Source organism: Oryzias latipes, chromosome 23, assembly GCF_053564925.1.
Source record: "Oryzias latipes strain Hd-rR chromosome 23, Olatipes_Hd-rR_3.1".
NCBI classification, from domain to species: domain Eukaryota; kingdom Metazoa; phylum Chordata; class Actinopteri; order Beloniformes; family Adrianichthyidae; genus Oryzias; species Oryzias latipes.
The window spans coordinates 3,826,535-3,852,311 of record NC_136259.1 but is presented as its reverse complement, the minus strand read 5'-3'; the positions used below and the strand labels follow the sequence as shown (position 1 = coordinate 3,852,311).

Genomic DNA, 25,777 nt, shown 5'->3' with positions numbered 1-25,777 from the left:
CACCAGAGGGCGGCTAATGCACGTCTGTTAGTCCAACTGAACATCTATTCAGCCTAGTCTGACTCTTAACTCTTTTTTTGGACATAATTTATGAAACTGATTCAAACAAAATCCTACATTCGGTAATTATGTACATGATTTTTAATTTTGTTTTAAATTAGGCAGCAAAACTCTGGCTTTATTACTTTCATAACACACAAAAAACTTTCATAACGTCCGCCTTTTATTTTGGAAAAAACAATGAAGAAACTTGTCATTTTTAAAAACAAAGCCATTAAATCATCTACTTGTTTTATGGTTGTCATATAATAATATTACAACATAAATAATAAACGTAAAAATATGAATGTCTAATACTCTATTTTACTTCCCTAATATTACTTATGAAAAAAATAAAGTCTTAAAACATCTGTCTCGTATCATAGACAGTGTTTAAAACACGGAGAATGTGGTTTTTACTGTAAAATAAAGAGAAAATAGAATTTAAAAACTGGCATTTTGTTTTGAAAAGGAACACGGAAGCATTGTCCTCGTTCCTGCTTTTTTTACTTCCCGATTATTATTTATTGACAGAATAATGTTTAAAAAAACATCTGTCTTGTTGCGTGACTAGGGTTTAGCACACCTGTAATAAAGTTTTTACTGTAAAATAAAGTCAGAACAGAATTCGAAAACAAACAGTTTATTTTGAAAGAACCCGGAAGTTCCGTCCTCGTTTCTTCCGGTGACAACTTTCGGATGAAGAAATCCATTTCCTGGCCCCGGCGTCTGCAGGCAAAGTTTAGACAGTGTTTTAAAGCCGGCTTTCGGTCTGTCCTGGTGTCGCATCAATGTGGAAGTGTTCGCTCGGACCTCCGGCTTTCGTCGCCGTCTGTCTCAGTTGGTGAGTCGAATGAAAAAAAGTCAACATTTCCCACTCCTGCTGCGGCAGCCGCGGTCCCGTTACACGGCCGCCGTGAGCTGACGTCAGCGCGGAGTTTAGCCCCTTTTTACGGCAGCCCCCCCTCGCTTAAACCCAAACGGGACTGGAAAGCCGCGGGTCGGTGGGAAACAGCGGGTTTTATAGAAACATGTATCACGTTTGCTTCCTGCTTCGCTCGCTTCCTCTGCTGATTCTGCAGAAGCAGAAGGGAAACGGAACTAAGGGCCTTTGGACATTCAGTGAAGAGGAAAAAACACTTTAACATGTAGTTAAGGAAGGAATTGATGCAGTTAATATTTATCAATGATCAAAAGAGGCGCAGGTAGGTGACAATATAAATGTTGTAATGTTAGTCAGGAACCCCCCCCCCCCCCCCCCCATCTCTGTTTTCTGTCAGTTTCATTAAAACATCCTGGTGGTCAAACAGATAGTTACATTTTATTTTGTCTTTCTGGACCTTTAAAGCTTTTATTTTGACAGGAAGAACATTAGAATATTAGCGTGAGTGTTTCAGACATCCTGTGTATATATCCTATCATTATTTTATTTAACCTTTAACCTTTTGGCACTCAGAGCAGATAAGTAAGCATCTCATTGTACAGGAAACCCGTTTCCTTACTGTGCAGATGACAACAAACCCCCTTTGAATTAGTTAGCAAAATAAAAGTGATGCAGAATACGTGAAGTTTACTATTTACATACCATCTATGTATTGTAAACTTAAAATGTTCCATTTTAATCTGAAGAAATATTCAGTTAGTACACTTTCTACACCACACGTACATGGTCTATATGCACTTACAACCATAAAGTTCAGGTGTAGTACTTCAATGTTTTCAGTGTGGCGATGAGGTGCAGCCATAGGCGACTTTTTCATCAGGTGTCTGATTACCAAACAGGAAGTGTTTCATGATTGCCTCCATTCAAATGGATCATGTGTAATTTGGTAAATGACTGTTGATTACTCTGAAAGGCTGGAACAGGGATTAACGCTCTGTGTTTTGCTGGTACAGGGCTAGCCAGGTGGAATTAATTACCAGCAACTGGATTGTAATGCAGATTGTGTGTAGCTGCAGATTTCCGGCTCTATTTTGAAGAGCTGGAGCTAATCTGAAGCATCTGGAGGTTAGGAGTGAGATGAGTCAATCGATAATTCAACTCTACAGTAACTCACAGTGTAGCAGATGACTTTTGCACATGGTTACCTGTTTGTTAATAGTCTTTAAATTATACCGCCTCATTTCTTTACATTTCTGCTACACTATTGTTTTTTTATATTGTTCTATATTCTCTTATGTTTACTGCTATGGCAACACACAAATTTACCAGGTGTGGGATCATGAAAGTACTTCTGATTCTGATTAATAACATTTAAAGAATTAAAAGTGGGGTGTTTGCAGAACCTTTAAAATGTCTTACATGTATGTTTAACTAAACCACTAAATCGTCACATTTTGAGTGTTTTTAACATGTTCTTGTGTCATTTCTCTGACGATGGAGGACAGATGTGAAGAAATCGAGGCTTAAAAATGCATTTCTGAGTATTTCTTCATTCAAGTCGTTGTGAATCAGGAGCAGAGGAAACAATAACACAGTTAGAAAAAGATTGTGTTTGTGAAGCAAGCTCCATTCTGATGAATCCACTTGTAGATTCTTTGTTTTTGTCTGAGTGTCGGGCTCCAAACTGTACGGCTGGATAGCTCAGACATCGCTCCTCGTTTCTGTTGAACCCGTAATGTTTGGTTGAGGTTGTGAGGGACTGTAAGATAGTGGGAGAGCTTGGAAACAGAGAGCTCTATCTATCTATCTATCTATCTATCTATCTATCTATCTATCTATCTATCTATCTATCTATCTATCTATCTATCTATCTATCTATCTATCTATCTATCTATCTATCTATCTATCTATCTATCTATCTATCTATCCATCTATCCATCTATCCATCCATCCATCCATCCATCCATGCATGATCTGAATGGGACTTTAAACTGTTTCTGGTCAATGTGATGTCATATCCTGTCTGTAATAAAATTATTTCTAAGATGCGCTGCATCAAAAGGTCATGAACTTGTGGTAAAACGCTTAAACTCAGCTAGCTAATTAGGTCATGGTCGTCTGTGCGTGAAAATAGGAGGACTTGAAAAGATGGATTACTCATGGCGGTTAAAAGCTAAAAACATTGGAGAAGCACGGAGGTGGAGATGTCATGGTTTGTGGTTGTTTTAACTGAAACAATTTCAGACTAGACATGACCAAGATCTAAACCTAATGTAGGATTTTAATGCAGTCACTGCAGGATCGAATGTTTCTTCCCATGAAGGTGTTTTGCATGAAGCTAAGGTCAACACTTCCAGCGAGCAAAGGCTTGTGGGAAATCATGCAAACCTCTATGAAAACGCATTACTGCTGTAAACCTAAATGTAGGCGCTGGAGGAGGAGGAGGCCGAACGTATGGAAATGACAAGGTAGTCACCGGAACCATGTTGTTTTTGGGAGTTAGGGGATGGACAGGCAGTCGATCCAGGTGAGCGACGAAGAGCCTGAAGTGCCGCGAGAAGAGTGCAGGAGGAGGAGGAGAAAGAAAGCCATCACGTCGTCCTCCTGCGTCTCCATGGACCAGATAACCATTGAGTTTGTGATGCCCTCTGCGGCCCGAAGCGGGAGCGGCCCGGACATCCTAACGCTGGACGTGGCCGGGAACTGGACTGTGGAGCAGGTCAACCCATGACTTCCCCTTGAGGGGTACTTTGAGTTTTTTCGCCTGCCTGGGGTTGAAGTGACTGATGGGTTCTGGCTTTCTGTCACCCAGGTGAAGGCTCAGGTGTGGATGAAGGCGGTGACGTTAAACCTTTGCCCTGACTTCTACCAGCGCTTGTCTCCTGACCACTGCATCCTGCTCTATCAGAAGAAAGGAACCGTGTGTGAGATCTACGACAAGCACCAAGTCTTCCAGACTCTGGACTGCATTCCCTACTGGAGAGGTACCGCCGCCACCGCTCAAAGACAGAGACTTTGATGATGTTTCCCGGTCGTGCTGAAGACGTGTCCTGTGTTCCCAAAGCGCTGAAGAAGGGGGTGGGCCGGATCCAGATGGTTACCCGCCCGCAGCTGTCTGAAGAGTCCCTGCAGTACCAGCGCTACTTGAACTGCCTGATCGGCTACGACGTGACCGATGTCAGCAACGTCCATGACGACGAGCTGGAGTTCACACGCCGGAAGCTGCTGACGCCCAGACGCATCGAGCTGTCCGACCGGGACCCCAAGCTTTACTCCATGGACCCCTGGGTCACCCGCAAGCCGCTGCCCGAGCATCTGCTCTCAAAGGTGAGGTCCCAGTCTCCAGGTGAGCTGGCTTTTCTGAAGAAAGAGGAAAGGAACACTAATCTGAAGGAGAAAAATCACTAGAGTCTCAAATGATACTTGAGAAGTCTGATAGAAAAAGGCATATCGATCTAGAATTGAAGACTCCATTTAAGCATTTAAATAGGAAAACTAAAAAAACGGTTTGACAAAATGACTTCACACTGAATGATAAGCAGCCCAACACAAAGTATTTTTGTGTTAGTTCTTTGAAAATAGTATTTTTGGAGTTTTTATTAACCTAACTGTAGTTTATTTTCAAAAAATTGACAAAAAACTAGTGTAACAGATGGTAATGACTCATTTTAGAATAAAATAAAATAATATCTTACTGGCATAAGTTGGCCCATTTGAATAAATCCTCATAAAATCCAAAACTAACATGTATTCTTAGAACATAAATCTACATTTTTCTCTCTAAAATAAAGACAAAACTGGCTTAGAGACTGAATTTAGCTTCTCTATGTGATGAAGTAATTCTGTTTGATAGAATGTCTTCTGCACATTTTTCAAATCAAGAAATTTGAGTTTTAATTGTCTTAAATCAAGTTTTTCTATTGTCGAGAGTTTCTGTCTGGCAGGAAAAATAATCTTATCAAGCCAGTTCTTTAATAGAACAGTAATCTTAGATTGAGAAAACATGCCTTAGTGACTAGAATTTCTTTCTTGAACTAAAAAGGGAACATTTTCTGACCCCAGTGGCAAATATTTTTGCTTACTTGAAGAAAATCTGCCGGTGGGGTAGGAATGTTTGACATCTTTGTAAGGAACCTGTATTGAAGTGTTGCCACTCATTTAAATAGCTTGAATGTCTAAAATAAACAAGATATTTGTTTGTTTGCTTGCGATGATCCTAAAGCTTCAGAGGAAGGCTGACAGTTGCTTCCAGCTTTCCTCATCATTTCCTGAAAAATTCCAAATTCTCTGTTGGATCAAAGCCACGTTGGATTAACTACTGCATTTAGTAGTTAGGATTTATGACTAGGGGTTGTGCTATTGTTATACTATTGGATCCGCATCTCCATACGTGGTTCACGATTCGATACACAAAAGATTAAACTTTTTTATTTGAACTTGTCCTGTTCAGCCGCTGAGCAGACAGATCAGAGCTGAAGGCCTCTTGTGTTGGGCATTTTTTACTGTTACAGTGGAGGGTTATGGTTCTTCTGACACACTAGGTGTATATTTGAATAAACCCCTTTTGTACTTAAGGCTAAACTTTATTTATATGAATTATATCTGTATGCATTTTTTGTTGGATGGAAAAGAGAAGGAGAGAAGGGGATGTTAGAGAGAGGGAGATGAGAGGCGTAAAGAAGTTGGGAATGATTTTAAAAGAAGATTTAAAAAATTATAATAACTTTGTGACGAGACAATAGAGTCTCAGTCTTTTTTTTTTACACAAATGGATACAATCTAGATATTAGTTATAAATGAACTATAAATTAAAATTTCTTTTAATCAACAAAATCAACATGTCTTTAAAAACTAGAAAGAGCTAGATTCCCAGAAGAAAATGCAGTTTTGAATGCTATATTGCTGAATAAAAGTGAAATTTAAAGGGTAATAATTGGCAAAAAATAAAGATTAAATAGATAAATGATCAAAGTTGACCATGAATAAAGTGAAAGATATATGTGTGAAAAATGCCAGAGCCAGGTATGGAACCAGCAAAGCCAAAGCCAACAAAAATAAACACTTTTTTATATATTTTTTTATAGGAATTATTTTGACATTCCAGACATGAAAGAGCTTTGGTGAAGGCTTTTTTCCTCGACCGGCACAGCGTGTGACGTCACACCAGAGCAGGGGAGATCGTCCAAAAGTAATCAAAGTTTGAAGTCAATTTGTGATAAAACTGTAAATTACACGATCACAAGACTAAAATATGTTGTAGTCCAAAGCATTGTGAGCATTTTAATTGTGTATCTAGCTGAAAAAATGCCAAAATAAGAAGCTTCGTAACAGGGTAAACTTTGGTGAAAATGCCGGAAGTCTCTCCCATTGAAACCTATTATAAAGTTGAAATGACCAAAAACCTTAAAGATTTATATTTCAAAAACTGAAACATGTTTAAAAAATCTGAAAGAATTGGAATCAGTTTAAAGTCTTGTGAATGATTTGTAGTTTGAACAGTGTCTCTAGCTAACAGCATGTTGAAGTTAAAACGGTTGAAAGAAGCATGTGGCATTTCGTGGCTGCCATTAATTGAAAGAGCGTAAAGACAACTGACCGGTGTATTCAGGAAGGGAGTGAGTGAACCTTATAACTGCGCAGGCGCAAATCTGACCGAGGGACCCCGCATTTTACAACTGCTTACCTGCAATCCTAACTTTTTTTTTGTGCTGTAAGTTTTTCTCACCGTTTATTTTCTATTAAAGCCTCGGTCAGAATTGCATTTGCGCAGTTGTAAGGTTCGCTTACTCACTTCCTGAATACACCCGCTCAGTTGTCTTTGCACCAGTTCAATTATTGGCAGCGATAAAACGCCATAGAAGCAAAATGTTTTCAATGATTCCTCGTGTGTTTCCATGGAGGCAAAAATCCTGGAATATCTTGAAAAGTTCAAGGATTTGAAGGAACAAAAGTCATGGCAGGAATAAGCTGAAAGAGTTGAACATTTGAATAGTTGAATGGTTAAAATAGATGAAAAACTGCAGAAGGAGTAAAGTGGAGAAAAATGGTGGAAGATACTATAATAAAGAAATAAAATAAAGAGAAACAGGAAAACATTGGGTTGAATGATTTATATTATCTAACCAATAACAGCTTCAAACATTCAAAACCTGCATTTAGGGTCTTTTAGGCTGTTTTGTTCTTTGTAGTTAATAAAAGTGTTTCATGTTAATTTATTCACCTTTAGGCATTTGGAATGGACTCACCTCGGTAGAAGCAGCTTGCGATTGGAGGTCTTTTTGGTTACATCACATGTACATAAAAAGAGACACAAAAGGAAGAGAAACTGATGGGGTTTGACAGGAACTGATTGACTTCCTGGTCGATTTTATTCCTTTTTTAACAACATTATCTTGTTGGGTTTTAACCAACACTGTTGACACTGTCGGTAGTTGATCAATTCTCACCGTACCCATCTGTACACCTTTCATGCCTATTTGTGGTGACAAAAATGAGAACTGAGCTGCACTCTTGTATCTCTGGGCCTCCGTTGGGGGTGAACAGCTGTAGCAGGAAGCCGTGCACTAAAAATACTAAAAGACAGAAGTTTGTGTCGCACTTTTTTCTCTCCTACTTTGTAACAGAAGCAGTTGCATCACAGGAAATCCACACAACATCCTCATGTTGTGACTTTGTTGTGCCAAAGTCAATGAGACGTTTGATGGTAAACGCTCATTGGAAGCTTTGCCTGGATCCTTAGCTTTTATTTGGTAATTATTTCTGACAGTTTGAAAGAGTCCACTGCCATCAGGTGGTTTATTTTAATGAAGGAGGGTCAACTCCTAAGGCCCTGTTAGTTGGTAATGTTTCTGAAAGTGACGTTCTTTAATTTTTGGGCCAAATTTGGAATTTTCTGCAGTCAGCTGGAGCATACTTCCTGACTTGTGCTTACTATTTGGCTCATCTTCATCAGAATTTCTTTGAATTTCTTGATCAAAGTAACACTTTTAATTTATGTTTCTGTTCAGCTCAAGTCATTCATTTTTTTTGGTTCCGAAATGCTAAAACAAAAACATGTATGATCTCTAGGAAACAAGTCTTGGGTTTTGTTCTTTCTCAGTTTTATAACGCTACCTCTTTTTGTGCTTTGTTGCTTCGCCCAGGTGAATAATAGTCACATCCTGGTGGTTATCCACATTGGTATGGTCAGCCAGACCATCAAGGTCTCCATCAATGACACACCTTCACAGGTACACAATTCTCTGCCCCAGGTTTTTTTGCCCTCTACAGTTACTTTGCTGGATTTTCTGATTTATTTTTTTCTCTTGTTCAGGTGTTGGCGAGCTTTTTCGCCAAAACTGCAAATAAAAGGGTTCTGCTGGGAATCCCTGACGACGTGTGTGAGGCGGATTTTGTGCTGCGTGTGTGTGGCAGGTATTGCAGGTGTTTATGTACCACTGTCCTGCTTTAATCTGGAAGAAGTGCCATGTTAGTACAACCTAACAAGGTTCCCAATAGAAGAAGATGTCAGGCCGTTGTGCTTGTTTAAATGTGTTTGTGGAGCCTTTGATCCAACAATGGACAAACTACATAAACCACAAACACTAAGAGTTTATGAAAGCCTTTTTCAAATATTTCCATCGGGAACTGTTATTTCATGGGTCAACTTCAAGTCCTCACATTTAGTTTGATTTGAAGCAGACTGGAATGTAGCAAATGCTGTTGTACCTCCAATGACCACCAGAAGCTGTTTTCATGATGGAGAAATTTCCTATTGACTCGCATTATCAAAAACTTTTTCCAAAAATGTAAGTAAAGAAAGTTAAAGTTCCATAAGTTGGTCTCAGAAAACGGGGGTGGGCATTGCTGGACAATCATTTGATGGTTTAACCCCCAATCCAACCCTGGATGCTGTAGCAGGGAGGTACTGGGTCTTTGTTGTGATCCAACAGCAGATGAACCTGGACATCAATGTCAATGCTTAGTATTTTCTATTCACGACAACAGTAAAATCTGCTGTAGTGGTTTTATTTGGTGGTTGGGTTTTTACTTCTTTGGATGAAACCAAAGACCATCAGTCCAATGTAAATAAATCAAAATCTTTAATGACCCCAGAGTGGTAAAAGTAAATACATGGCACCATCAGTAAAAAGAAAGAACCCGACTGGATCGTGTCTTGGTTGCTTTTTGTTACCATGAAAGAAGCAACCTCTGCATCTCTTCACTCAGGGAAGAGTTTCTGTACGGAGAAAAGCCTCTCCAAAACTTCAACTGGATTCGTCAGTGTCTCAAAAATGGGGAGGAGATCCACCTGCTTCTAGAGAAACCACCTGATCCAGAACTGGATGTGGTCCAAAAGGAGGACTGGGCTCAAGTGGACGATTGTACCGGAGTTGCAGGTCACTAATTCTGGATACAGGAGCTTCATTTGTAACGGCATGTGGGCCTTTGATTGCTTACTTACTCTCACTTTCTTTTTAGGAACCCACGAACAGTTGACCATCGATGAGAAAGATCATGAACGGGTGTTCACCATCTCCATGTGGGACTGTAACAGGAAGTTTAGGGTAAAGGTGTTGGGCATAGACATCCCCACCCTCCCCAAAGTCCCAGAGTTGGTGGTTTTCATAGAAGCCAGCATTTTTCACGGACAGCAGCTTTTAGCTCAGGTAACTATGAGGACACTTGATGTCATTCTCGTAAGACTGTGTCAATCAGCCACTATGTGTAGTTTGCACATATTGCACAGATGAAAATTGGTCAGACGTGGAAAAAGGGAGAAAGTTGTGTCTGTATGTGAAGTTTTTTACAGAAATGAACCACGTTAAAACGATGGAAGAAGCACGAATAAACCACGAAAAGAACACGTAAATCAACGTAGAACATGAACCGTTTGGGATTATTGTGCTGTTTATATGCAGTTAGGGATTTGTTCATGTTATTACATAATTTTAACATGATGTGTGCGCCGTTTACGCGACGTAAAACATCTACATCGGTGGTTCATGCATGAAAAGTATGTAGACATACATGGACCAGTTGTGGAGAGACACAAATGTGCAAATCCATCTTGCAAATATCACGCAGAATTGAGTAAGATTTGATTAATAATTGCGTATAAACTACGCAAAGTTCGCATAAACCAAAAATTTTAAACAGCTCAAAATGAAAAAACCCGTCGGATCAGTTGACTGGGGGAAAAAAGCAACAAGAAAAACAACCAAATAAAAGCCTACAATCATTTCTTGAAAACCTTTAAAACAAATATTTAATAAACCTATATTATATAAACCTATATAGAGTACTTCAAAACAAATATATACACACATAAATGTTTATCACATCAAAATATTTGCTCATTAAGGCCTCGTTATAAAGATGAATGAGATCGTTGAAGTCAAGATATTCCCATACAGGATGTTCTGAATGATTCTCAGTGCACCAGCGCTTTTTTACAGTCCTTCAAAATAAGTCGACCTCATTGTCCGTGTCCTCCGTGATGAGGTCGATAAAAACCTTTGACGGAAGCTCCTCCCACACGCGACGGGAGCTTCTGGACAAACGTCAAGCAGCGTCTTTGACGCATGCTAAAATAATTTAATTTAACGCGCGCATGGGTGGGATCCACGGGACACGTGTGTGCCAAATCATGGCTGGTGATCCAGACGGATCCCAGATAATCCATGATCCGTTGCGCCCCTCATCACGAAAGACAGACATTTTTCATAGGTGGAGAATGTGCAAAATGTACATTGTGGCTCTGTGACATAGCCTTTATCACGACCTTTTGCGAAATGATTTAGTATCCAGAACATATTTTTAGTATCCACAAAGCGTGAGCTGTGTGTAAAGCTTTGTTAGACGGGAATTCTCAGTAAGTCGATTCATTCCTGATGCAGGTTTACGACAGAGGAAACTCTAAACAATGCTGAATGACACGCGCCAGTGTTGACTTTAAACATGATTTGAATCTCACATGGAAGTGGTGATGTTGTTGCCACAACAGAGTAGTGGGAGAACCAAAATGTCTGTGTTTGAAAACAGCTGTCACAGCCTTTAGAAGAATTCTCTTTGAAAGTCTTACAACTGATCAACTTTTAGTAGTGTTCGCAAAATCCGGCCAGCTCAGTGGCCTTGTGGTAGAGTGTCCGCCCTGTGACTGGAAGCTTGTGAGTTCAAGTCCAGGCCGAGTCATACCAAAGACTCTAAAAAATGGGGCCCAATGCCCCTCTGCTTGACACTCAGCATTAAGGGGTTGGATTGGGGGGTAAAACCACAAAATGATTCCCGAGCTCGGCTGTGTCTGCGGCTCACCGCTCCCCCTGGGGACGGATCAAGACTAGGTGTGTGACAGCTAATGGGACGTTAACTTAACTTTTTTTTCCTGCTCATTTTTCAATGAACTTCTGCAGGAGCGGACGACCTCCAAGACCTTCAATGAAGAGGTGCTGTGGAACTGTTGGTTGGAGTTCAACATTAAAATCAAGGACTTGCCTAAAGGGGCGCGACTGAACCTGCAGGTAAACCCCAGTGCTGTGTGTAACCAGCAGACGGTGGTTGAGGCTAAACGGTCTCAGCTCAACCAATGGGTCAAAATGTCCCACAACCATATAGCCCAGACACAACAAACATTGTAATGTGCAGTGGATCAAACTTCTAAAACACTCCTAGTTTTGCCTCAAGCACACATGTGTGCAACGGACCACATTATAATCGCAACGACAGAAGAAAAAAATATTCAAAAAACCTTCAAAGGAAAGAGAATCAACAGACACAAAAAACCACACACCACCTATGGTTTGAAAAAAGCCTGTATTGTTATTGCAGGAAGTGTTCTTTTTGTTTTTCCCCTCCTTTTGACTGAAATTATATTCTTATGCAAACAATTTGCATGGAAGCTCACCAAACTTCCAGACACATCCAATTTGGTGAAAAATACCTTATTTTAAAGTAATAAACTCCACCCCCAAAGCGATGACATCACGGCGGCGCCTAACGTGCACGTGTCAGAGGTTAAAATCAAGGACTTGCCTAAAAGGGCGTGACCTTTTGTCCGATTTTCCATGTCAAACCCCACCGAAACCTAGTCAAGAAAATCCAAGAGCTCATTATGGTGATGACCTTTGACCCACGGACTGGCAAAATGTGAAAGCGCCAAACATTTACAGAGAGTCACCAAAATTGTGAAAGTGGCAGCATGTATGACATCACTGACATGGTAGCAAAAAGCCATAAAGGGCCGAGTGTTGGTTTTAGGGAGCCGGCCCGGAAGGCTTTGGCTCATTAGAGCTTTAGAGCAGCAGAGCTGGGGAGGTCAAGGACGTTATGCTGGGCGTCGGTGAATGGGGAGAGCCATTCAACGCTGCTCACAGCATTATTTGTGTTTGAATTTGATCTGCAGAGCACACAATTCCAGGTCCTTGAGTGCCTCTTTATTTTTACTTAAGGAATGATCACTTATTTCTAGTTGTTTTCTTGGCCTTTAAATTTCATTTATTCTGTTAAAAGCATGACTCATTGGTCAAGTAAAAGACTTGGCATCTTTAAAATGGTTCATGTCAAGAACTTTTGGGCTTCTGATATTGTTATAATTTACCTCATAGTGCTGTTCCTTCAGGTTTTTTTATTAGAACTGAGCAGAAACCACACATTTATGCATCAGAGTTCTTCCTTCTACTTCCCTATTTTGATAAATCCTTAGATTTTTTTTTTCTGTATTCGTGGTGATGGTAGAGTTTGAATGGCTCTAAACGTCTTGTGTTTCACGCCTGAAACTGGACAGCAGTTGCCAAAGTAAAGTTACTGACCATGAAATATAAGATAAAGCAAATTCATGGGTTGATGCTATCAAACTCTGACTTAACCTCCAGGTAATCTGTGGGAAACCAACCCAGACACCAGCTTCCAAAGGAAGCTCCCACTACGACAACTCAGCAGGAACTGGCAGCGTTGAAGGTAAAAACCCGTCCCAATCTGATGCCTTGAAGCTCTGCAATGGGACAATGTTTTATTGGTCTGTTCTCAGGAAAAACCAAGAATCGTCTCCTGTTCTACGTCAACCTGCTGTTGGTGGACCATCGCTCTCTACTCCGGCAAGGCGAGTTCATCCTCCACATGTGGAAGATGCCGGAGAAGAGCGACGAGAGCAGCAGCAGCATCAACGCTGACAAGCTCACCTCGGCCACCAACCCGGACAAGTCCTCCTCCATGGCCGTCGCCATTTTGCTGGACAAGTATTGCTACCCTGTGGTGTTGCCCAAGAGCAGGGATGTGGGTAGAGACTCTGGGGCTGGGGAGGAGATGGAGGGAGGGGAGAGAGGTCAGAGAGAGATGCCAAACCACCTGAAGAAGCAGTTTGAGGCCATCGTGTCAACGGACCCCTTACACCCCCTCAGTCCTGAGGACAAAGAGCTGCTCTGGCACTTTCGGCAGGAGTGTATGCGCGATCCAAGGTCATTTTAGCTTCCAGAAAAACTCCAGAGTTCAGTGTCCTGTTTTTAACGGCTGTGTCTTGTAGGGCCTACCCAAAGCTGCTGGGCTCAGTCAAGTGGGGGAAACAGGAAGATGTTCTGGCGACGCATCGCCTCTTGGAGCGCAGTAACGCCTGGGACACAAGGTGAAACTCTGTACCTCTACCTCTGTAGGCCCTGCATGGCATTCCTAAAGGCCCCTTTTCTTCTGCAGTGGTCTGGATGTTGGTCTGGCCATGCAGCTGCTGGACTGCCACTACTCCGACTCCCACGTTCGTTCGATGGCTGTCAGAAAGCTGGAGACCCTGGAGGACGATGACGTGCTCCGGTATCTTCTCCAGCTCGTTCAGGTTGGTCTTTTCATCCCTGTGTTTGTTCTCTCCTGTACTCTACTTCGGATGGTTTTTCCACTAAAACTCTGAGGGGATAAGTAAGCCCAGCTGACTGTGTGCAGGGTTAATGGCTCTTCCCCTGTGGACGAGTCGCAGGCTTGTGAAGGATGGAGCTGGCTTGTCCTTCTGTGTTTTTATGTTAAGTTCTGTGGTCAGCTTTGCATTAGCAGGAGTTATCAGCTGCAGGTACAGCAAAAGGTCCTTTGGTCTAATGGGAAAATGACTTTCTCCTTTACATTGTTGAGCTGAGATGCATCAGCAGTGTGTTATTCTGTAAAACGGCACTCAAACAGGCTGGTAAGTGCACCCTCATGCAGAAACCCCGTATGCATTAGAGCACAGATAGAAACACTAAAGTCAGCTTTTAGTGCAAACATTCTTTCCTGTTTCCCAGCATTCATGTCGGGTAGTTGCGGATTATTTCTAGTCTTTGTTTTGCATAAACTTTATTAAGGTTTGCATGATTTTATTTTGCTTTCACTCTAAAGAGTGGCCGCCTGTTTTGCTTTGCAAAGGTGTTTCTGTGACTCACAGCAGGTCTTGCATGTGTCATTCTGTGTGATCTATTTTTAAACCCTGGACAAGTCTGTTCTGAAGGTAAACACTGGAAACAAAATATGGGAGCTGAGGAGATTTGAGTAGAACTGAGAGTACTAGTCTGTAGGGCTGCAGGAAGAACTGTTTGTGTTCTGAACCTCCAGAGGTTTGTCTACCGGAAGGATTTCAGAGTTGATCGGTTTCTTGTCTTTGTCTGTGTTTTTCTGCTTGGAATGTGTGTTTTATTAGTTGAAGAAAAAAAAGATGCACATATGTGTGTGTGTGTGGTGTGTGTGTGTGTGTGTATACTCGTTTTTGTTCATCAACGGGACCTTTGCTGATAAAATCACCAAGCAATTGAGGACTTTTAGGGCCTGCTCTCTTAGCGTCTCGTCACTGCCTGTGTCCTTCTCTGAAGCTGTTATTCTGAAAAGAAACTCAAAAGTATATGAACATCAGAGCTCCCCAGAGCAAAAGGCAGCTTTCATTCATCTTCTTAACCGTTTATTCCCTTTCGGGGTCAAGGGGTTGCCGGAGCCTATCCCGGCTACTTGGGCGTAGGCAAGGGATACCCTGGACTGGTCGCCAGTCTGTCGCAGGGTAGAATATCCTCAATCACACATCCATTCACTCTCACACTCACACCTATGGACAATTTAGAGTTGCCAATCAACCTATGTAGCATGTTTTTGGATGGTGGGAGGAAGCCGGAGACCCCGGAGAAAACCCACGCATGCACGGGGAGAACATGCAAACTCCACACAGAAAAGTCCCCCATTGATGCTGTGTTTTTCATGTCCCCCAGCCGGGACTTGAACCGGGGGCCTTCTTGCTGTGAGGCAAGAGCGCTAACCACTGCGCCACCGCGCAGCCCCGTGCAAAAGGCAGCTTTTGATCCTCAATGGTGGGATGACCTTTGATAATAGTCAGGTTTTCCCCCCGTCTTTTTTTCTTTCTGGTCAAAATATGTTTTGGCATATATCTGCCCCCTATCTGTCAGCTCCTGTAACTGCATGTTGTTTCTAGGTGGTTTGATTTAAGTTTCAAAAGTGCAGTGTGATAGAAAACCAAACTGAAGGGAGGATGATTTTTAGTTGTCATTTTCAATCTGACTGAACAAAGTCTGCCATACAATCCTACTCTCAAGGCGTCCTGAGTACATATGAGATCTTAAGATGTTAAACCGGTTTCTGGGTTGTGGAACAAAATGAGGACGAGGTGTGGATTGTGTTATTGTTCAGGGTCACAATGGTTGAAAGGCAGAAGAGTACGTATTACCGGTGTGTGCACATCTTTTGCAGGCGGTCAAGTTTGAGCCCTACCACGACAGCGCTCTGGTCCGGTTCCTGCTGAAGAGAGCTCTGAGGGTAAGAGGGAACGAGTGTTTTTGGATTGCTTCCATTTTACTGTCAACAACACACTTCATAAATCAGAAAAGAACTTGGTGAAAGTTGTATTTTGTGTGTATTTCTGACCACAGAGTAAGAGGATTGGCCATTTCCTCTTCTGGTTCTTGCGGAGTGAGATCGCTCAGTCCATGCACTACCAGCAGAGGTACGCTGTGCTGCTGGAGGCCTACTTACGTGGCTGTGGTGAGAGCATGCTGCAGGACTTCAGGAAGCAGGTGACGACTGCAGAAAACGCTGATGTTCCTTTGGGATTGTGGTGAAACATGAGTAACCCTACACCAGTAATATGTGTCTTTGTCCAAGCATCAACTCTGGCCTTCAAACTGAACTACAATCAGGTGCAATACAGCAAATGACCACTAGAGGGTCTGTTACACGAGCAATCATTCTTCCTCTAGTTCAGAGTGAAATGGTCCAACTTCAACATGGTTTTATGAATGCTTTTCACTTTCTTGGTTTGATTTGATTTGTATGGAAACTACACAGGAAGTACACTCTTTTATATTATATTTGATCTTTAAATTGTGCACAAATGTTTTTTTTATTACAGGTGACGTCATGACAGGAGGTGTTCAAATACTTAACCTACTATTTGAAATGTTAGGGTTGGGTGAGACATTTCCACACAAAATCAGCTAAAAAAAGAAGCTTTAAGCCAAAGGGGGTCATGTGACCAAACCCATCATCCTTTGCTCTTTTATAGTCAAAGGTGTTTTTTTTATTCTACTTTGATTACATTGTAGGATGTACCATACCAGCTCTGGACTTTTTCAAAAAGAATGTTGTCAAACCTATGAGGGGACTTCTGGAAGCACCTTGTATTCAAGACTGTTTAGCCCGTGGTCACATGAACACGTACAGGGGTTGACCCGTTTTGGGACCCGTGGAGGGTCTCTGAGAGGAGCGGCAGAATCTTGGGGAAGGGGAGCGCAGGTGTGTCTTGCAGTTCCTTTGAGCCAGTCATCTTAAGGGACAATTCAATCAAACCACCTGCGTCCCCTGCACAGGTTTGCCCATTTTCTGTCAATTCCCACCCATAAGGGCAGTTGAGGTTAAGGCAAAGGTACACTATATTACCAAAAGTATTGGTTCACCCGCCTTGACTCACATATGAACTGAAGTGCCGTCCCCTCCCATTCCATAGAGTTCAATATGATGTCAGTCCACCTTTTGCAGCTATTACAGCTTCAACTCTTCTGGAAAAGCTGTCCACAATGTTGAGGAGAGTTTATAGGAACGTTTGACCATTGTTCCAAAAGGTCATTGGTGAGGTCACACACTGATGTCGGTGGAGAAGGCCTGGCTCTCAGTCTCTGCTGTAATTCATCCCAAAAGTGTTCTATGGGGTCCAGGTCAGGACTCTGTGCAGGCCAGTCCAGTTCATCCACACCAGACTCTGTCCTCCATGTCTTTATGTAGCTTGTTTTGTGCTCTGGTGCACAGTCATGTTGGAAGAGGAAGGACCCGCTCCAAACTCTTCCCACAAGGTTGGGAGCTTGGAATTGTCCAAAATGTTTTGGTATCCTGGATCATTCAGAGTTCCTCTCACTGGAACTAAGGGACCAAGCCCAAGTCCTGAAAAAACAGCCCATACCATAATAACTCCTCCACCAAATTTCACACTTGACACAATGCGGTCCCAAATGTACCGTTCTCCTGGAAGTCTCTAAACCCAGACTCATCCATCAGATTGCCAGATTGAAGAGCATGATTCATCACTCAAGAGAAGACGTCTCCACTGCTCTAGAGTCCAGCGGTGGTGTGCTTTACACCACTGCATCCGACTGATGTGTGGATGGATGCACCTGCTTGGCAATAGAAACCCATTCCATGAAGCTCTCTGCGTGCTGGACCTGGGCTAATCTGAAGGTCACATGACGTTTGGAGCTCTGTAGCGATTGACTGCAGAAAGTCGGGGACCTCTTTAAACTTTGCGCTTCAGCATCTGCTGACCCCTCTCCATCAATTTACGTAGTCTACCGCTTGGTGGCTGAGTTGCTGTTGTTCTCAAACTCTTCCCTTTTGTCCTGATAGAGCTGAGAGTTGACTGTAGAATATTTAGGAGCAAGGAAATTCCACAACTGGATTTGTTGCACAGGTGGCGTCCTGTGACAGTTCCACGCTGGAATTCAGTGAGCTCCTGAGAGCGACCCATTCTTTCACAGATGTTTGCAAAAACAGTCTGCATGCCTGAGGGCTTACTTGTTGCCATTAGGACACCTTATTCTGATCATTTGGATGGGTGAGCCAAGACTTTTGGTAATAATATGGTGTCGCTGGTAAATAGTCTGATTGCTGCTGGAGTTAATAAAGAGATGGTGAAAAGTGGTGATGCTCTCCAGGTGGAGATGACCATGGCTTTGCAGAAAGTCACCAGGGACATCAAGGCCATCGCTGCTGACAAATATGACGTCTCGGCGCAGGGTAAGCTGGTGAACTGAAGCTCTGAAGAGTTTGGTGTGGTTTAAAGAGTCCCATTGAAACATGCTTTTTGTGGTTCCCAGTGGTGTTTCAGTTACGTCAGAAGCTGGAGACTCTGCAGTCGTCTGGTCTCCCGGAGACTTTCAGGGTCCCCTACGACCCGGGGCTGAGAGCTGGAGCCCTGCTGGTGAGAGGAAAACACTCTGTCCAACGAAAGCAGACGGGAACGCAGACACAAGTGGTGGGATTTGAAGTGGAAGTGTCTGTTTCTGCTGCAGATAGAGCAGTGTAAGGTGATGGCGTCCAAGAAGAAGCCCCTATGGCTGCAGTTCAAAAGAGCCGACCCCACCACCCTGTCCAAAGACCCCATAGGCATCATCTTCAAGGACGGCGATGACCTCAGACAGGATATGCTCATCCTGCAGGTGGGGGAGCAATCTGCTGATTTCTTCTTGACGGTAAATCAGTGAGGGAAGCTAAACTTTGCATGAATCCCTTTAGATTCTGCTGATCATGGAGTCAATTTGGGAGACGGAGTGTCTGGATCTGTGTCTGCTACCGTACGGCTGCATCTCCACCGGCAACAAGATCGGTCAGTGACTCTCAGCTGGACTCCAGAGGATTTCTGAGGGTCAATATGGCCGGAAAACTAAACCTAAGTAGTATATTTCTGAATTCACTTTATTTGTTATTCCATCAACAGGTGAAAAACTCTCTCATTTGTCCATCTTTAACCACCAGGTGTCACTGGGGTTTTAAAAAACCCCTCTTATTTGGGGGGTTTTGAAGGGTCTTTGAGTTTAAAGTGTATTATAACGTTAATTCTTCACAAAAACACAACCCCAAAGGAATATTATGAGACAATCACACATTTTTGAGTATTCTTCTAAAACCCTTCTCTCTAATCCACAAAAACGAGCGGGTTCTCACATTGTGACATCACAAAGTGAAGAGTCTGTGCTGCAGTTCCGCCCCCAGGCTAACAGACACACCCACTTTTTCAGTGGAGCTAGCGGTGATCGACTAAACGCTTTTATTTTATGTGCACAATGTGCACATCCATCTTTGCAAAAGTTTGGATGAGATTTGTTTTCGTGGGCGAGATGCAGACACGCTGCTGAGGCCGGCTCTAGGATGACATCATGAAATGCGCGGCACCCACAAGGAGGGAAAGGCGGAGCCTCAGAGATCGAGTCATCTTACCATTGGAAAAGAACACATATTTAATTTAAAAAAAAAGTTCCTTTGTGTGCCAAAGGTAATCTATAGTATCACATACATGGATATTTTTAACTACAGAAGACTTAAAAACAGCAGTATAAGCCCTTTAACATTAAGTTTTTGCAGTGTTGAAGGTCCTCGTACCAAAAGCATCTTCCCATGTTCTTTTCTTTTTATCTCAAGCTCAGTTTGATCATTGTTTCCTGTATTTTAGAAGAAGCTAAAATCAGTTTAGCCTTTTTAAAAACAGAAACATTATAACGTGACGCGGTTCCCTTCAACTACAAGTCCATTCAGAGCTTCGTGTCTGATTGGTCTGTTTTTGGGGAATGCAGGTATGATTGAGATCGTAAAAGACGCCACCACCATCGCCAACATCCAGCAGAGGGTGGTCGGAAGCACGGGCGCTTTCAAAGATGAAATTCTGCACCAGTGGCTCCGGGACAAGTGCGTCAGCGAGGACAAGGTACGGCAGACGTGACGTGCAACAGGAGTAGGGAATGAATTCAGACATGGCCTTTGACTTTTTTTTTAATCCTAAAGTATCCACAGCCAAGTCAGTTCTGTAAGTGACCAGTAGGTGGTGAAGGAACAAACTGGCTGGTTCCAGTTTCACCCTTTAACACCGGGGGGGGGGATATGACCGGATAACCGGATATGAATTGGCGTAATTATGCTCGACTTGCTAACCCTGGGTTAATGCACGTGCAGGGCAAGTACATAAAGACATTCTCAATGGATCGCTGATTACCGTAGTCACCATGGAAACGCGTGGAGAGAAAAAGAGAGCGCTACACTTCAGTGAGACGGATTCAGAGATTTTTTATTTATTTATTTATTTTTTAACTTGTCCTTCCAACAGCTGGGCAGACAGATGAGAGCTGAAGGCCTCTTGTGTTGGACATATTTAATTTTAACAACAGGGGTTATGAATCTTTAGACAAACCAGAGGTATGTCTGAATAAATAAACCCCTTTTGTAATCGAGGCCAAACTTTATTGATTTTAATCATATTTGACAATCTTTTGTGTTGGACCGGATGGAAAAGGAAAGTAGGGAAGAAAGAAGAGGGAGGGATGTTAGGGGGGGGATAGGAGGGTGATCATAGGAAGTGGGGGGGGGGGGGTAAAACCATGAAGGCAGCATAAAGAAACAAGTTTCTGGATGTTTATCATTACGGTAAGGTTCAGATGTAATGCAAATCTCAAAGGGGGGATTCAGAGATTTTAATGACGACGTATGAAGTTTATACGGCATCAAAAAAGTAACACGACTGCATCATCAGCAAAAGAGAGAGTTTCTGCTTGGAGAAAAAGAACAGACAAAGTAAACGCACGAGTTTCTATCTCATTTCTATTTTAATTGTGACGCATATATATATATATATAAAAATTATCCAACTTTGCAAACTTAAATTAATTACTGCTGTTGGGAACAAGTAATTGAGTTAAATTTGTTTAACCTAATTCATTACGTCTATCCAACTCAATAATTATTTTTACAACTCAAATTTACATATTTATCTAACTAAATGGAATTTTACTCAAATTTAATTAAATGTTTTTCCATCTTAATTAATGAACTCTCATATGTCTAAGTTTGAGGCCGCAGATATTCTCATTTTTACATCGTTAAAATGAATGACAGTGTAGATTTGCAATATATAACTTACATTCAGTTATTATTACTCTGATTCTAACTTCAGTTCTTGCGATGTCACACAGCACTAGCAGTGCTAAAAAAACTCATCAACCTCTTCTCCCCTCTCACTTATGGTGCAGAAAGAATCAAACAAATCCGCCCAGACAGGCAAAGGGAATGGTATCCCACAATCCCTTGCGGTGCTGATCTAACAGCAGCACCAAAGTTACACCTACTTAATTGAATTAATTTGAATGAAAGTAAAATAAATGTCTGAAAACTGTATTATTTTTAAGTTGATTGAACTCAAAAAACCGATTTATCTTAACTGAAACAAATAATGAAGTTAGATCAAAGTAAAAAGTTTATTTTTCCAACATCCAAATGTGGTCTTATCACCCTCTCATGGTGGAAAAAGTATTATCTGAGCTTCTTCATCCACTAAATCATCTTCAAATGGACACGCCATGCTGCTTCACCTCTCTGAAAACAAACTAACCTCAACTAAACCTGCTCCAGACCAGGTTATGTTCAGAGCATGAGTTGCCATGGGAACTTGACATACCCTAAAACACATCTCCATTTCTGGAACCGAAAGCTGAGGTTATCCACCTTCTTAGCCTCAAACTTACCGTGGTAACTAGCATAACCTGCTTTCTGGAATACCCCCCTGAGCTTCAGCTCCAATGTTTACATTCTTTTGACTAACTCATCAACCACTTATGCAGTTGATGTCATTCCAGCAAATTCTGTAGCGGAGAAAAGCAGCATTGCACTGATAAGTAAGGCCTCACAGCTGTGGAGTGCTCAAACAATCAACGTGAATCTGCTGATTCTGTCGCTCCGATCTGCAACCCTTTACAACATTTGCTGCAAAAATGGAAGCAAAGCAGTTTTTTTCTCCGCGACAGAATCACCAACGGTCGAAAAGTCCCGGTTTGTCAAACTAAATGTGTGTTTTTAAGGCATCAGTGGAACTTTACAGGAGCCTTTTCCAGTGTCGTCTTTTACAGCAAAGGTCAGAGGTCGTGTTTGTGATTTCCCGGTCGTGATATTTTCATCTGGCTTTAAGGTCATCGAATCCTGTGCTTTGTCTTAAAACGCAAAAGCAGACAAAAAAGTAATGGTTTTCATAGTCGCATCATCCCTTATGGGAATAAAACTAATCTTAATCTGAATCTACATTCAAATGTGGGAATCTAATCTCCTGGATTGTCTGGACAGGTATTGTGCACAAAATGTGTGTGTGTGTGTGTGTGATGTCATCGATGCAGTTTTGTTTCTGACAGTTGTTTGTTTATGAAAAAAGAGGAAGTGACAGCGTGACAGACTGGAAGGAAGCTGCTCAGGGTCTTCCTGATGCTACAGTGCTCACACAAACACACACATACACACACGCGCACTCACACCTGCACCCAAACATACACATGTGTACACACACGCATCCACTGACAGACACATGTTTGCATACACGCATGCACACATCCACACCCACACATACACATCTGCCTGCACACACACTTACACACATATACACCTGCCTGCACGCACACACAGACACACTCACACACTTATTACTGTTTATCCCCACAATCAATAGCAGTTCAGCTATAAAGCAATTTTGTTCTTGTCGTTTTATTTTTCTGCAGCTTCTCTGAATAAAATCTTTGTTCTGTTTCACTAAAAACTGTCTAAAGAGTCTGCAGCTGCATTTGTATGTGTGTGTGTGTTTTGTGTGTAGTTCCAGCAGGCTGTGGAGAGGTTTCTGTTGTCCTGTGGCGGCTACTGTGTGGCCACGTACGTCCTGGGCATCGGGGATCGCCATAACGACAACATCATGATCACAGAATCAGGTTTTTCCACGTTTTGGTCTCTAGAAGCAGCGTGGTCAGCAGACAGAAGGAAAAAGCTGCTCTGCTGTGTGTTTCTGCAGGGAACCTCTTTCACATCGACTTCGGTCACATCCTGGGGAACTACAAGAGCTTCATGGGAATCAGTAAGGAGTGGGTTCCCTTCGTACTCACTCCGGACTTCCTGTACGTCATGGGAACTTCAGGAAAGAAAAGCAGCCCCCACTTCCTGAAGTTCCAGGTGCAGAAATGTACACAAAACAAATCAAAGAGATTTCACAGTTAAAGAAATCCATACGGGTTTTAAAAATAATCTCAATTTGATATGTCTGAATCAACGAGTTTCACATAGAACAAATTGAAGTAAATACTTCCCTTTCTGAGGCCATGGTCCTTGACTGGAGAAAGGTAGTTTGCCATCTCTCGGTGGGTGGAGTGTCCTTGCCCCAGGTGGAGGAGTTTAAATACTTTGGGGTCTTGTTCACGAGTGAGGGAAGATCGGAGCGTGAGATTGACAGGCGGATCGGAGCGGCGTCCGTAGTTATGCGGTCGCTCTATCGGTCCGTCGTGGTGAAGAGAGAGCTGAGCCGAAAAGCAAAGCTCTCAATTTACCGGTCGATCTACGTTCCAGTACTCACCTATGGTCATGAGCTATGGGTCATGACCGAAAGAACGAGGTCCCGAATACAAGCGGCTGAAATGAGCTTCCTCCGTAGGGTGGCTGGGCGCTCCCTTAGAGATAGGGTGAGAAGCTCGGTCACCCGCGGAGAGCTCGGAGTAGAACCGCTTCTCCTCCACATCCAAAGGAGCCAGCTGAGGTGGCTCGGGCATCTAGTCCGGATGCCTCCTGGACGCCTCCCTGGAGAGGTGTTCCGGGCATGTCCCACTGGGCGGAGGCCCCGGGGAAGACCCAGGACTCGCTGGAGAGACTACGTCTCTCGGCTGGCCTGGGAACGCCTCGGGGTCCCCCCAGAGGAGCTGGAGGAAGTGGCTGGGGTGAGGGAAGTCTGGGCATCTCTGCTCAGTCTGCTGCCCCCGCGACCCGGTCCCGGATAAGCGGAGGAAGATGGATGGATGGATACTTCCTTTGGTTCTCGTCTTCTTGGTCTCTTTTGATCAAATCCAATAAAGAAATACTTTTCTACTGTGGGATGTTGACTCTACCTGATAGTATTCTACAGAAATCATACATGTGACACCATCTTAAAAAGTTCATTCATTTCTCTTTATCACTTTTACAGTTATTACGGCTCAAAACATTCTACTTTGAAAGTCCGTCGGGTCACAATTTCTTTCTGATGACGAAACATTTGCTGTGAGGATTTGACATTTGTCGTTCTTGCCGTGCTAAAAACAGAATGAAGGGAAAATAACCAGTCTCTGACTCAGCCCGGGGCTCAGCCCGGGGCTCAGCCCGGGGCTCAGCCCTTGGCTCAGCCCGGGGATCAGCCCGGGGCTCAGCCCTTGGCTCAGCCCTTGGCTCAGCCCGTGGCTCAGCCCGGGGCTCAGCCCGGGGCTCAGCCCGGGGCTCAGCCCGGGGCTCAGTCCCTGACTCAGTCCAGGACGTCCTAAATGTATTATTTTTCTGGAAAAATAATAAACAAGCTTTATGCCAATCAGTTGTGTTTACATGTAAATGAACTGTGCTGTCTTGTCTTCGTCAGGATGTGTGCGTGAAGGCTTACCTGGCTCTTCGTCATCACACCAACCTCCTCATCATCTTGTTTTCCATGATGCTGATGACAGGTGCGGCGCCTGGCCTTGCTCTACTGCTGCCCCTTCACATCTTTAACCCTTTAACACTAGAGATGTCGCCGGTGACGCCCAATTAACTAATGTTTTTTGACCGACTGTAATTCTTTATCTTTTTTATTGTAAATCATAACGGTGCAAAGCTGGAATTATGTTAAAACTACGGAAACTAAAAAAGTTAGGGAAGAGCTAATGCTTTGCCGTTTAACGCGTTTGAACCCTCTGCTCAGGTATGCCCCAGCTGACCAGCAAAGAGGACATCGAGTACATCCGCGAGGCGCTCACCGTCGGCCGTAGTGAGGAGGAGGCGCAGCGCCACCTGCTGGACCAGATAGAGATCTGCAGAGAAAAGGGCTGGATGGTTCAGGTCAACTGGTTTGTTCACCTAGTGCTGGGGATCAAGCAGGGCGTGGAAAAACGATCCACTTAGGACCAAATCCAAAGAAAAAACTGCAGCTATAGTGATGACTTGAAATGTCTGCAAACTCCTGACATAAATTTGCACTTTGTCTTTTATTTCAGAGCAACAAAAGTATTAGGATCATTTTTTTAGCCAAATCAAAGGAATTTATTCTATTTCATATAAAAATGTGCCAAGAGTTTGACGTAAACAAAAACGTCAGAGTGACCAAGTCAAAGATGGACCCTGAACTTAGACATCATCTTTGGGGAGTTCTCTCTACTTTTTTAAGTTAAAATTTAAAAAATTGATTTTTTTTTCTTTTTTTACGTTATGAATCCACTAAAGATTTCATGAACATTACCAGAATTTTTATTCCAAGAACATTATTGTACTTCTGTATGAGTCGTTCGTTTCTTGTAAGATGACTTTTTATTGATTTTAATTAACATGAAATGTGTCAAATCTTGCCTTTTTTTTATAAACGTAGGCACAAAATTGCTTTAACATAGCGATACTTTCTGCTCTGCTGGTGAATCCAGCCTCATTTGGCCTGTTTTTTTTTTTTTTTGCCACTTAACTTTTTTTGTTGTTGTTTTTTTTTATGCATAAAAACAGCCTCCAAGTAAATGAAAATGTCATTTCTGCTGCAGGCAAAGTCTGACCAGGTCAAAGAGTTCATTTAAAAAAAAGTTCATTAAAAGTTTGATTTTTATGAGGAAAAAATATCGTTTATTAAACCTCTTTAATGGCCTCTAAAGATAAATAAATGAATAAAACAAA

The 25,777-nt window shown here is 42.5% G+C and overlaps 1 protein-coding gene across 4 annotated transcripts; it reads left to right on the top strand.

Annotated features, from left to right (window-relative positions):
- Positions 1–710: 710 nt before the first annotated feature.
- On the top strand, positions 711–25,777 carry pik3cg (phosphatidylinositol-4,5-bisphosphate 3-kinase, catalytic subunit gamma). Of its 4 annotated transcripts, none has more exons than XM_011490877.4 (24): positions 711–883; positions 3,422–3,641; positions 3,735–3,906; positions 3,987–4,249; positions 8,065–8,151; positions 8,235–8,335; positions 9,131–9,300; positions 9,383–9,570; positions 11,314–11,421; positions 12,772–12,856; positions 12,927–13,353; positions 13,419–13,517; positions 13,586–13,721; positions 15,602–15,667; positions 15,781–15,924; positions 18,052–18,133; positions 18,214–18,317; positions 18,409–18,555; positions 18,632–18,722; positions 19,687–19,817; positions 22,734–22,845; positions 22,926–23,083; positions 24,507–24,588; positions 24,825–25,777. In XM_011490877.4, the coding sequence occupies exons 2-24, from the start codon at positions 3,429–3,431 to the stop codon at positions 25,022–25,024; spliced, it is 3,366 nt and encodes a 1,121-aa protein (XP_011489179.1). In that variant the 5' UTR covers positions 711–883; positions 3,422–3,428; the 3' UTR covers positions 25,025–25,777. The 4 variants fall into 4 exon arrangements, with proteins under 4 accessions (XP_011489179.1, XP_004082963.1, XP_078797905.1 ...); XM_004082915.5 differs by having other exon boundaries at positions 719–883; positions 3,426–3,641; XM_078941779.1 differs by lacking the exon at positions 711–883 and adding an exon at positions 1,012–1,244 and having other exon boundaries at positions 3,426–3,641.

Bases quoted from the DNA above. Each gene is read 5' to 3' on its own strand.
- pik3cg (XM_011490877.4), top strand. From the start codon at position 3,429: ATGGACAGGCAGTCGATCCAGGTGAGCGACGAAGAGCCTGAAGTGCCG. The intron at 8,336-9,130 runs GTATTGCAGGTG...CTCTTCACTCAG, and splicing joins GTGCTGCGTGTGTGTGGCAG to GGAAGAGTTTCTGTACGGAG. The intron at 19,818-22,733 runs GTACGGCAGACG...TTTTGTGTGTAG, and splicing joins AGTGCGTCAGCGAGGACAAG to TTCCAGCAGGCTGTGGAGAG.